Source organism: Somniosus microcephalus, chromosome 11, assembly GCF_052327205.1.
Source record: "Somniosus microcephalus isolate GS21.2 chromosome 11, FLI_Smic_1.0, whole genome shotgun sequence".
Lineage (NCBI taxonomy): Eukaryota > Metazoa > Chordata > Chondrichthyes > Squaliformes > Somniosidae > Somniosus > Somniosus microcephalus.
Genome location: NC_140997.1, coordinates 40,898,067 through 40,910,962, shown reverse-complemented (window position 1 = coordinate 40,910,962; position 12,896 = coordinate 40,898,067). Strand labels below are relative to the sequence as shown.

Genomic DNA, 12,896 nt, shown 5'->3' with positions numbered 1-12,896 from the left:
CCCACTGGATCCATACCCCGATCACCTTCCCAATTCTACTGAAACGACATCACTCCCCTCATACTGCTACTTTAAACCTCTACCTACCCATAATCTGGAGCATCTTCCATATCATTTTCCTCTGGAACTTGGACTTTAAAGTGAGATAAGTCATAAAATTAATTATTCATTACAGCTAAACAAACAAAATAATCAAATCTACCGATTGATTTTCATGAAAATGTACCCCAAATTACTGTCAACCGTGCCATAATACTTTGTAAAAGAAATACACAATTTCAATTATTCAATCACCATAAAATAGTAGTCCTAAAATAGTGTAAAAGTGCATCATTTCATACACTGTTTATAGTATCACAACTGTACTCAAACTTACAAGGATGCAATAACCATCGAGTAACAGCAAAATGCATAGAATTAAAAAAGTTTACTTACAACCATGGTACGAAGCAGGCGATCCTCCCGATTTTCCATACTCATGTTCTGAATAGCTTGTGGACAGGTTAGGTTGGCTAGACCCACGACCAAAAGTAATTTGATTATTGCTTCCTACTCCTGTGGCTACTTGAGCCATACGTTCTTTTGTCTTAAGAGCCTGAGTTCTCTCTGACTTGAGCCGTTCATCATCCTTCAACAAAGTGACAAGCTGCTTTGACTTCTCTCGTACATTTATGCCTTGATCTTTACCATCACGATCAATATACTGGAAGTCTTTCAGAGTTTGAATGGCAAATATGTTTTCCTTGCACTGTTGTGCAACTCTTTCAGATCCAGTTTTTATCATATAGTCTAACAGTGTCAGAGCCTTGTAAACATGTCGCCAATTCTTGCCATGATCATTGAGACGTTTCCATATCATACTCATTATTTCTGAGAATGCCACCACATTATAGGTTAGGTCTGCAATTTCAGTCATTAAGGAACTAGAAGGTCCCCAAGGATCATTGGAGGTTGCCTCACGTACTTTAATTTCAGCTTCAGAATAGTTGTTTACAATGTTTTTCATCTGCCGTCTAATAGCTGATGTAGTCATGATGAACCTGGTCAAAAGGAAATCTAGTAGAAAAGGCCTTTTTCAATTACCCAATGGTACTAATGATTTTTACACCCAACAGCTACTGTTGGGAACACCACTCATAAAATCTTTGTATATTTCAATGCGTGTTGTAGGTCTTCCGGTAAAATCATTTCCTCTCTTCAAAGAGAATTCTCATTGTTGAGCAAATTACCTGTGAAAGAAAACATCTTTAAATAAGAGCATTTATTAAGTCTACTGCACTTAAAACTATATTTCACAAACCTACATTTATCAAATCTTGTATAAAATTCAGCACAATGATTTTCTATGCATATAATTTAGCCACCTTAGTACCAATTAAACAATTTTTAAAAAATATGCTGGTAAAAATTATGAAAATGACCAATGCTAAACTTTGATCTTGCTGAGGAGTTTTGCCGTCTAAATTATAACATGTAATTATCTTGGGTTAATGACCACCTCTACCAATATTAACTCAAATTCAACCAATGAGATCATCAGCACTAACTTTTTTTTAAAAAAACAGAAAATTGTAACTTCTATATTTAAAATTAAGCACTGATGTTGAAACTTACTCTTTGAAGGAGCCATACAACTATTCAGCAAACTGTTCAGAAAATTATTGCCCAATCATGTCCTGTTTGTTTCACTAAAAGACATTAATGGGGGGGATACATCAGGCTTTTGATAAATTGACTCAGAAGCATAATTAGGTACTGACAATCGCTTCTGGAAATAAAGTTCAAAATAAATACAAGTGTAACCTTTCTAGTATTTGGAGCAATGCATTACAGGTAATATGAAACATAAGTGCAAGGGCAGGAATGAATGATATCAGATCTTTTAAACAATGCACGTCATATATTCATACACTTAGGGTCTATTCATGAATATCCAATACAAGACTCAGCTGAATCCTGTTTCAGCATTATTTTTAATAGCAAGTTGAAACAAATGTGATTGCTTTGTATAAAACTGTGCTGGCAGTACTTAATCAAGGATTGCCTCAGTAAACAATGGGTTCCAGACTTCCCTGAAGTTGCCCCATGAAGCACATCATGAAGCATTATGGCATCAGACTTCTGCACTGGCCTGGGAAACGCACCAATACCCTTGCTAATCTGCCTGCACAAGTGAGGAATGTTAACTAATGGTGCAGCAGCCCGGTAATACTGGCTACATGCACTAGACACTCTCTTCCTTCAATACAAGTGCCACGGTGCACAAGGCTGTGTAAGAACAGTTCTACTTTAAAGTTTTAGCAGTAAGTCCAGTATAACCTGGCATGCACGCATTGTACTCAAACGAGAGGAATGACCTCTATCCAGTGGCTTCAATTTATATCATGACATAGTGCACTGAATGATGAGATTTCCCAGTTGACTGTTTACATACAAATGTACTCATCTCCCTATTTTAACACAAGCATTAATCCCTTTAAAATAAAAATATTAACACCTGCTTTAAAATAATGCACTGAAAATCCAATAGAAGAAGCACAGTAAAGTGCAATATATGTACTACTGAAATGCATTAGTCACAACACTAGGCAGAACTCTCATACACGGTACAACAAAAGGATATACAGTCTGCATAACTAAGCTACAACCACACCATAGATCATGGCAGGGTCATACCAGTTTCACTAGGTGGCCGACTAACACAACACTCTTTGGTATGATGAGATGTAGGTTAGCGTCTACGATTCTCCTGCAGTAAAATTCCAAACAAGTTGTGTAGCCACGTATTCATATGGACCTCATTATTAGGCAAGGCAAAAAGTAACAAAGTTGAAAAAATAAACCCTTCAGCAGGTTGTGAAGTACAACAAAAATATTTCTGTTAAAGCAATAAATTGCTGCTAAACTGAGAAATGTGTTTTACCAAATTAATTTCCCCTCATCCATTTCTAATGGAGTAGAGAATGGAAAATAATTTGATTAACTTTCCCTGGCTTTCCCTACATGCCATCAACATTTCTGAGAAAACCTGTACAAGACTTCTCTGACGAGGAAGGCAACAAAAAGGGCTAACAAAAAGTACACGTTTCAAGATTATATTGTAATTTTCTTTTTTTAAATGGTCCAAGATCTTAAAGGCCTATGTTGTTCCAGTATAATTTGTCATGTTTACCTCAGCACTCAATTAGAATAGCAACAAGTAGCATCTACTGTACACTATTTGCCACAGAATATAAGTTGGATGTTTTTTTTACAATTACTGTGGAAAAACGTGCTGCACATCAATTTCTTCATGGTATGAAGTAATTTTGATGAACTGTTTGCAACAGCAAGACACAAACAGATAATTTAATTAAACATTCAATCTCTTTACAAAAAATTTAAAAATACAAACCATCAGGGCCTCATCAACTCAAATACGACAGCTGGAATGAGTGAATCACATCCCCAGAATACATTAACCTTTAAGGTTATATTAACAATGTTACCTTATCAGAGCGAAAGAAAAAATGTTCACAGATGCTACAAGCGTTTTAAAAAGTTGTACAGGTGCTGCAAGCGTACTAATTAACTCAACTTTATTCGTAAATTCTAAGAACCCAGAAGAGCAGCATCATGTCAACAGCTTTTCAGCAATGCTTCACATTAAGCTGGTGAAGGGATTAACACTTGGTAAGCTAGCACAAATTGATAACTGAGAATCCAGAGATAAAACAGACTTTAAATATTAAGAAAATATACTAAACAAGCTATGTATAGATGAACATACACAGGAATAATAAAACCTCGAAACATCTGCTGTATTAATCTTGATGATTCTGTTTCTACAAAGCCTTGAAGGAAACCCTGTAAGAAGTAGAATCAAGTTATTGACCTCATCTCCTCTGGAGATCTTCCCTCCATGGCCGCCAACCTCATAGTTCCCCAACCACGCACAGCCCGCTTCTACCTCCTTCCCAAGATTCAGAAACAGGATTGCCCTGGTAGACCCATCGTTTCAGCCTGTTCTTGCCCCACGGAACTGATTTCTTCCTATCTCGATTCTATTTTTTTTTCCCCCTTGTCCAGTCTCTTCTCACCTACATCCGCGACTCTTCCGACACCCTCCGCCACTAACAGTTTCCTGGCCCTATCCGTCTCCTTTTCACTATGGACATCCAATCCCTCTACACCTCCATCCCCCACCAGGATGGCCTGAGGGCGCGCCACATCTTCCTTCAACAGAGGCCCAACCAATTCCCATCCACCACCACCCTCCTCCTCCGCCTGGCTCAACTCATTCTCACATTGAACAACTTCCCCTTTGACTCCACTCACTTCCTCCAAATTAAAGGTGTTGCTATGGGAACCCACATGGGTCCTAGCTATGCCTGCCTTTTTGTGGGATATGTGGAACATTCTTTGTTCCACTCCTACTCAGGTCCCCTCCTTCTCCTCTTTTTCCAGTACACTGATGTCTTTATTGGTGCGGTTTCCTGCTCTCGCCCGGAACTAGAAAATTTCATTCACTTTGCTTCCAATTTCCACCCTTCCCTCACCTTCACACGGTCCATCTCCGACTCTTCCCTGCCATTCCTTGACTTCTCTGTCTCCATTTCTGGGGATAGGCTAGCAAGAAACATCCACCATAAACCCAGACTCCCACAGCTACCTGGGCTACACTTCCTCCCACCCAACTTCCTGTAAGGACTCTATTCCATTCTCCCAGTTTCTCCGTCACCTTTGCATCTGTTCTGACGATGCCACTTTCCATACTAGTGCTTCCAAAAATGTCTTCCTTTTTCCTCAACCGAAGATTCCCCTCTACCGTGGTTGACATGGCCCCCAGCATGTCTGTTCTATTTCCTGCACTTCTGCTCTCACCCATTCCCCTCCTCCCAAAACTATGATAAGGTTCCTCTTGTCTTCACCTTTCACCCCACAAATCTCCACATTCAACGGATCATCCTCCGCCATTTCTGCCACCTTCAGTGTGATACCACCACGAAACATATCTTCCTCTCCCCTCTCCTTTCAGCATTCCCACTCCCTCCATGACACCCTGGTCCACTCCTCAATCACCCCCTCCCCTTCCCGTGCAAGCGTAGGAGATGCAACCTGCTCTTTTACCTCCTCACTTCCCACTGTCCAGGGCCCCAAACAGGGCTCCTTCCAGCTGAAACAGCAATTTAGTATACTGTATTCGCTGCTCACGATGCAGTCTCCTCTACACTGGGGAGACCAAATGCTTTGCAGAACACCTCCAGTCAGGAAGCGTGACCCCGAGCTTCCAGTCGCCTGTCACTTTAATTCTCCGCTCCACTCCCACTCTGACCTATCACAGACCTTCCCTTTTATTCTTTCCTCCCCTCCTTACCCTGCCCCTGCACTTGCGTAAAATCTGATACTTCTCTAACTTTTACTAGTTCTGTCGAAAGGTCATCGACCTGAAACATTGGCCCAGAAATTCAGGTCGAGGGCTTCCCGCGGGTGCAAGCCCCCGACCTGCACTTACCTTTCACACCGGCCGTTGTGCTGTGGGTCTGTGTGGGATTCCGATCCTGGGCCTGCTCCAACTGCCGGCGCGCAGTGCTTGCGTATCCCAGGGGCGCATTTAGTTTGATGCATCCCCTGGGATCATGTGGGCCATGGGGAGCCAATCGGAGCAGGGAATGCTTCATTCATAAGTTTGACAGGAAGGGCTGTCAAACTTATAAATACTACAAGCCCCCAGCCCCAAAACATCACTAAATCTTCAAATAAATTTTTTAAAAAGTCACATTTTTTAAATAAACTATAAATTACATGAAATAACTATTTTAAACAATAATTTAAATTTTTGAAAAAAATAATTTTATTTTCTAACGGGGCTAAAAAATAAACTTACCTTTCTTTAAAGTATTTAAAAATAATAAACCTGTGGAAAAAATGTTTTAATTTTAATTAATTCACCACTCACCTTGTAAAAAGCAGGCCTTACACCTGCTTTTTATATTTGTAACTTCTGGACTTACCCTCCTGGGAAAATCGGCAAAAAAAACGTAAGTTCGATGCGCACGCGCTGCCTCTCCTGCGCACGCGTTCGAACTCCAGACACCTTCTTTCAGGGGAACGGAAGTGCCGGTTTCCCACGCATGCGCAGTGCATGCAGGAAACCGGCACTTCCATTGGGCTTACGGGCGAGTACCCCATGCGTACTCACCCGTGGAGACCCGAATTTCTGGGCCATTAACTCGGTTTCTCTCTCCACAGATGCTGCCTGACCTGCTGAGTATTTCCAGCATTTTCTGTTTTTATTGCAAGTTATTGGCTTAGTGGCTGAACAGCAAATCCAGTTTTCAGGGAGCTGTGCGGTCAGCCCAAAACAATTTATGTTTCAGTCCAATGTTAAGAGACTGGGTTACATTATGCCATTGGTGACAGCACTCAAAAAGCGCAGCTTTTCCATGAGTACAATGAACTTCAATAATAGAATTTATAGCAACTCTTTTGTTACATTTAGTTTTTATGCTAATTGCAGAAGGTCTTAATACAGGTAGACTATCCTTTATCCGAAAACCTCGGGACCAGCCGTGTTTCGGTTTTCGGAAAATTTCGGATTTCAGAAGGTATTTTATAAGACTGGGAAATTTGTCGGGGGTGGGGGTCGGCGGTGGTCGGCGTCGGCGGGGGGGGGGGGGGGTCGGCGTCGTGCGCACGACTTACGCTGAACAAAAAAACTTTCGGTTTTTAGAGGGTTTCGGTTTGCGGAAGTTCGGATAAAGGATAGTCTACCTGTACTGGTAAAGAAGCTCAACCTTCAGTAAGTAGGAGGTCATGTTTTTGTGGTTTTATTACTATGTCTGGAATGCTATACACAGCAATAGAAAAGATCCACTTTCTATTTTAAAAAAGCATACTGCACTCTCTCATCTTCAATATAATTTTCCTAGCAAAACAAATTGCTTCTTGGGCAGCATCATCCCAACATCAGGGTCTCAGAGCATCTAAATTTTTAATGTTCAATTGAGAATCTAAATTTACTACTGGCATCGTCATTTAATCCATAGAGGTTGCTAAATAAGGTGGGGGTTATGGGGAAATAAAACATGGAACCAGAAAAGGCCATTTCCAAAATGCACTCCTCCAATGGGCCACGTACAAATTACTTTATCATGGACTGTACTCCACTTATTTAACTTTGAGGGAAAGGTCTCGACAACTTTTTTCTGCCTCAAATATAATCTAGTAAAATTCAATTTCTACCTTTATACTTTTGTTATATATTATATATAAGTAACAGGCTGGAATTGTATATGTTCCACCATGGAGAGGAAGAAACTTTTCTATCCTCAAGTCTTGTTAAATTTGTATCCTATAGTTCTCTACCTACAGTTCAAGTTAAATAGTATGTTTAAAATCACATTATCCACGTCTCTCATCATATATCATTTGAAATTAAGGCAGGAGTACACAGGTGAAATACCACCCAATGGTTGGCCAGCAAATATTGCAGAATGCATTCACACATAAGTTTGAAGTACTACCAGGAGTGGAGGAACCATAAAAGAAACCAGAGAGATTAGTAGATTTGTTTCTTGGTAAGTGAGATGGACCACATATTTCCAATTGGAATAAAAATGATAGACATTTCAACATTTTGTTTATATTGTTAGATACAGAACAAAATAAAAACATGTATGGTAATTGTAGATAGTACACTGCCTTTGCACAGGTATTGGAAACTAATAAAAAGCAAAATAAAGATGAAATTGCATGGTTAATGAGATTTTCTGGCGCGCTGTCACTGAAATAAATAATGTGGAAGTTCACAAACTGTGCTGAGAAAATAAAGTCACCTCGTCATAGGTCAAAGCTACAAAGACATCTTAATAGGAGTCCAACTGTGCAAATGCAATGTGATATATCTCAGAACTCGTAATTATGTATTGTCACTAGGCTTTATTTACTGTACTGATACTAGTACACTATGTGATAAAATCAAATCACATTTAAACAAATACTCTGATGTTATGTGATACCCTTAATTCATTATATTAAATTAAATCGGTGATCAGTAACAAAGAGAATTTAGTGGAGTTTGAAGAAATTGAAACCAATTCTAAGCAGCAGAGCATTTAGGAGCGACTTCAGCAAACCGGTCTAATCCCTGCTGATGTTCCTCAGTCTGACTCTTTCCTCATCTAAACCTCCATCAAAGCTTTGAGCCGATCTGAGCCAGAATTTTAAAATGTTTTTATTCGGTCATGGGATGTGGGCACCGCTGGCAAGGCCAGCATTTATTGCCCATCCCTAGTTGCCCGGGAAGGTGGTGGTGAGCTGCCTTCTTGAACTGCTGCAGTCCGTGTGGTGAAGACACTCCCACAGTGCTGTTAGGGAGGGAGCTCCAGGATTTTGACCCAGCGACGACGAAGGAGTGGCGATATACTTCCAAGTCAGGATGGTGTGTGACTGGGAGGGGAACTTGGAGGTGCTGGTGTTCCCATGCGCCTGCTGCCCTTGTCCTTCTAGGTGGTAGAGGTTGCGGGTTTGGGAGGTGCTGCCGAAGAAGCCTTGGCGAGTTGCTGCAGTGCATCTTGTAGATAGTACACACTGCAGCCAAGGTGCGCCGATGGTGGAGGGAGTGAATATTTAAGGTGGTGGATGGGGTGCCAATCAAACGGGCTGCTTTGTCCTGGATGATGTCGAGCTTCTCGAGTGTTGTTGGAGCTGCACTCAGCCAGGCAAGTGGAGAGTATTCCATCACACTCCTGACTTGTGCCTTGTAGATGCTGGAAAGGCTTTGGGGAGTCAGGAGGTGAGACACTCACCACAGAATACCCAGCCTCTGACCTGCTCTTGTTGCCACAGTATTTATGTGGTTGGACTAGTTAAGTTTCTGGTCAATGGTGACCCCCCAAAGGATTTTGATGGTGGGGGATTCGGCTATGGTAATGCCGTTGAATGTCAAGGGGCGGTGGTTAGATGCTCGCTTGTTGGAGATAGTCATTGCTGAGCACTTGTGTGGCATGAATGTTACCTGCCATTTATCAGCCTAAACCTGAATGTCGTCCAGGGCCACCTTCATTATCTGAAGAGTTGTGAATGGCACTGAATGCTGTGCAGTCATCAGCGAACATCCTCACTTCTGGCCTTATAATGGAGGGAAGGTCATTGATGAAGCAGCTGAAGATGGTTGGGCCTAGGACACTGCCCTGAGAAACTCCTGCAGCGATGTCCTGAGCCTGTGATGATTGACCTCCAACCACAACTATTTTCCTTTGTGCAAGGTATGACTCCAGCCAGTGGAGAATTTTCCCCCCGATTCTCATTGACTTCAGTTTTACTAGGGCTCCTTGATGTCACACTTGGTCAAATGCTGCCTTGATGTCAAGGGCAGTCACTCTCACCTCACCTCTGGAATTCAGCTCTTCTATCCATGTTTGGTCCAAGGTTGTAATGAGGTCTGGAGCCAAGTGGTCCTGGCGGAACCCAAACTGCCCATAAGTGTGCAGGTTATTGGTGAGTAAGTGTCGCTTGATAGCACTGTCGATGACACCTTCCATCACGTTGCTGATGATTGGGAGTAGACGGATGGTGCGGTAATTGGCCGGATTGGATATGTCCTGCTTTCTGTGGACAGGACATACCTGAGCATCTGGAAGTATTTGCAAGTGCTTATAAAGGAAAGTTCCCCTATTGTTATAGTATATATAATTTTGTCCTGTCCGACAGAGTATAAATTTAGGCAGACTCGACTGTACAATAATAAAAGGATAAAATGTGACTTTAAAATGGGGAATGAATTACATCTGCACGTCGTGGTCCAATTATTCCCCACCCTCAACGCTCTGTGAGCATCACAGGAGGTTAATTGGTATCTTATTAAAAATCTTACATCTGGACTCACTTCCAACTACCAAACTTTATTTCCTGTGGTCACATTTTTGCCAATTTTCCATTATAAATTCCAATGTCCATTTTGATAATGGAAACACTGCACATGAACTCATCAACCTGTAATTGCACAATCTGACCACCAGGTAGCACTATTATCTTTTATCCACAAATCATCCAAAATGCTTTCTGAAAAGATTTACACCTGAATTTTTTGAGTAACTGACAGTTCTAATGTCCAAAATAAAGATTTAAATAAAATTTTAAAAATTACAAATTTCACAACATCATAATTAAATAGATTACAGAATTGTCTATTATGTGGTTCAATGCCTTCATGAATGTTTTTAATTGAAGGCCTCACCCTCTTCCAAAAGCCTGGGCTTGGGCTGGTTTTTCTCCCGAGCTACGACACAGTTGAGCTGAACTTGAATTGTACAGTTTGACCATATATCGTGTATCCAATTTCCCAGGATGCCTCTGTACAGTTCAGTAAACTATATTGCTGAATATTTCTCTTAGTCTTTTAGCAGTTTCTTTTCAAAATTATTTGAAGAAAAGCTAGGAGGACAAATTTTAAAAGCTTTATTCTGGTAAAATTTACTTGGGTGTTTTTAAAAACAGAAAGGCTAGGCTGTGTGCTTGTGTGACAGTGAGAAAAATTATAGTGACCACATTGCACACTTGATGTATATTTCATTTTGCTATCTATAAACTTTAAAAAGCATATTAAGCTTAGAGAGTCTGGTTAATGTTAGCTAAATTTAAAAATACCAGTTGAAGTTTGAAAGTAATTATTACACGTTTTATGTTAACAGATAGAAAATGTGAATGTTGTAATTGCTAATACCTGTGACGCAAAGAACAAGAGGGCAGCACGGTGGCATAGTGGTTAGCACTGTTGCCTCACAGCGCCAGGGACCCGGGTTCGAATCCGGCTTCGGGTGACTGTCTGTGTGGAGTTTGCACATTCTCCCTGTGTTTGCGTGGGTTTCCTCCCACAGTCCAAAGATGTGCAGGTTAGGTTGATTGGCTATAATAAATTGACCCTTAGTGTTAGGGGGGGATTAAATACGTGGGGTTACGGGGATAGGGTGGGATATGTGTTGGTGTAGGGGTTACGGGGATCGGGTGGGATGTGTGTCGGTGCAGGCTCGATGGGCCGAAATGGCCTCTATCTGCACTGTGGGGTTTCTGTGATTCTGTGATAATAGAGACAGTCTTTCTAATTAAGTTTTTTTTAAGTTGTATTTTGAAAGTAAACAAAGCCTCCTTTAAGAAATCAGATAAGAGACAAGGAGTGGCAGGAAACAGGTTGAGGGTGGGTGGTCTCTAGTCTCTCGCCACCTGACCTTGTGGGAAATGAATGGGAGTGACAGGTTATTGCATGATTATGGGAGATGAGCGAAAGTGAAGCAAGGGGGGGAAGGGCGGATAAAGGGTTTGAATAGATTGTTCAAAAGGGTAAGAGATAGGATCAGTAATGGGAATTAGGATGTGGAAGGGGATGGGATGATGGGAAGGCAAAGTGGATGAGCAAAGACAAATGATGGGAGCGAGGATGGGAAGGTTGTGGTGTATGTGCCTTTAAGAGCCCGTGTACTGTAATGCTGGTAATGGCCACTCGGGCTATATAAGCCTGTATAGTGTCTTGTATCTGTTAGTTCACCTCCAGGCTTTGTTCAGTAAACACCTGTGAAACCAACTCCTGCATTCCGTGTCTCCATTAACACACGGATACAACAGTGGCGACAAATTGGAAACGGACTTACCTGCAATTCGGCAGCACCTCAAGGAGATCGATTCCTCAGACGAAAGTCGAAGAAAAACAAGAAAGAAAAAAAACTGTGGTTTCACCAGCTAGCCGAGCTGGTGGCAGGTACTGCAATAATCCTTCCTGGGCGGCGGGCTGGGGCTCCATCGGCTGGCTCTGCAGCGGGGCCGAGCAGCGAAGGCGGAGGCAGCCGGAGGCAAACGGAGACAGAGGGTGGAGCACTCGGGAGACGGCCGGCGATGCAAAGCAGGTCGGCGTTCGGACCAATCAGAGGGAGGGAAAAGTTCCAGAGAGAGTCCAGCGGGAACGAGTCTCCACCTATTAAAAATACCTATGTAAATAAAAACCGCGGAGAACAGCGTTGTCAGAAGCGGCAGCGGCGGGAGGCGCCATTTTTTTTCTGCGGGGAAGAAAGGAAAGCGCGGGAGGCGCGATTTTTTTTCCAGGATGCCTAAGACTGGCAATATTACTGCTTTCGATAGCGATATAGAGGATTGGACGACATATGTGGAAAGAGTGGAGGTATATTGCACAGCAAATGTAATAGAGGATGATAAAAAGGCATCAGTACTTCTAAATCTAATGGGCGCAAGGACATACGGGCTGTTATGAAACTTAATCACTCCAGCCAAACCGAAGGACAAGAATTTTAAGGAGATTGTTGATACCCTACAGGAGCACTTAAACCCAACACCGCTGCTGATAGCGGAACGATTCAAATTCTTCAGGAGGAATCAGCACAAGAATGAAAGTAACGCTGATTACCTCACCAAATTAAGGAAGCTGTCAAAGCACTGCCAATTCGGGGCAGGACTGGCAGATTCTCTTAGGAGACGGCAGACGAATTTGTCTCGAAGTGAAGGAACACAGAAAAGGCTACTTTCTGAGAAAGATTTGACACTGGACAAGGCTTTCAGTGTGGCTGTATCATACGAAGCAGCCGCAAGAGGAGCTGCAGAGATACAGCAAAAGCCACAGGACTTCGGCACCCATGAAATGACACAGGGTTGAGAGAGATGTTATCGCTGCGACAGATCCACCCATGACCAGAGGGACTGCTGGTTCAAGGACAAAGCATGCAGGCAATGCGGAAAGATTGGACACATTGCACGTGTATGCCGATCTGGAAACAAAAAATCCACGGACAGGAAAAAAATCAATAAGGAAAAGTACAGAAAGGTACAAATGATGACGGACAGTAGCTCCGAAGACCAGAAGAGCAATAGCGACTCCGGAAACAAGAGACTAAGCTCTCTCAAATTACATA

General features: G+C 42.1%; 1 protein-coding gene across 4 annotated transcripts in view; it reads right to left on the bottom strand.

Moving 5' to 3' along the window:
* epn2 (epsin 2) overlaps positions 1 to 12,896 on the bottom strand; it is a 95,031-nt gene that overhangs the window by 56,563 nt on the left and 25,572 nt on the right. For 3 of the 4 annotated variants that reach the window (XM_086000538.1, XM_086000541.1, XM_086000539.1), the window contains exons 2-3: positions 1,615 to 1,688; positions 436 to 1,229 (exon numbers count right to left, since the gene is read on the bottom strand). In XM_086000538.1, coding sequence (XP_085856664.1) covers positions 436 to 1,033 — 598 coding nt within the window. In that variant the 5' untranslated portion in view covers positions 1,034 to 1,229; positions 1,615 to 1,688. The remainder of the gene's footprint in view (positions 1 to 435; positions 1,230 to 1,614; positions 1,689 to 12,896) is intronic. The other variant, XM_086000540.1, reaches the window with a different exon arrangement.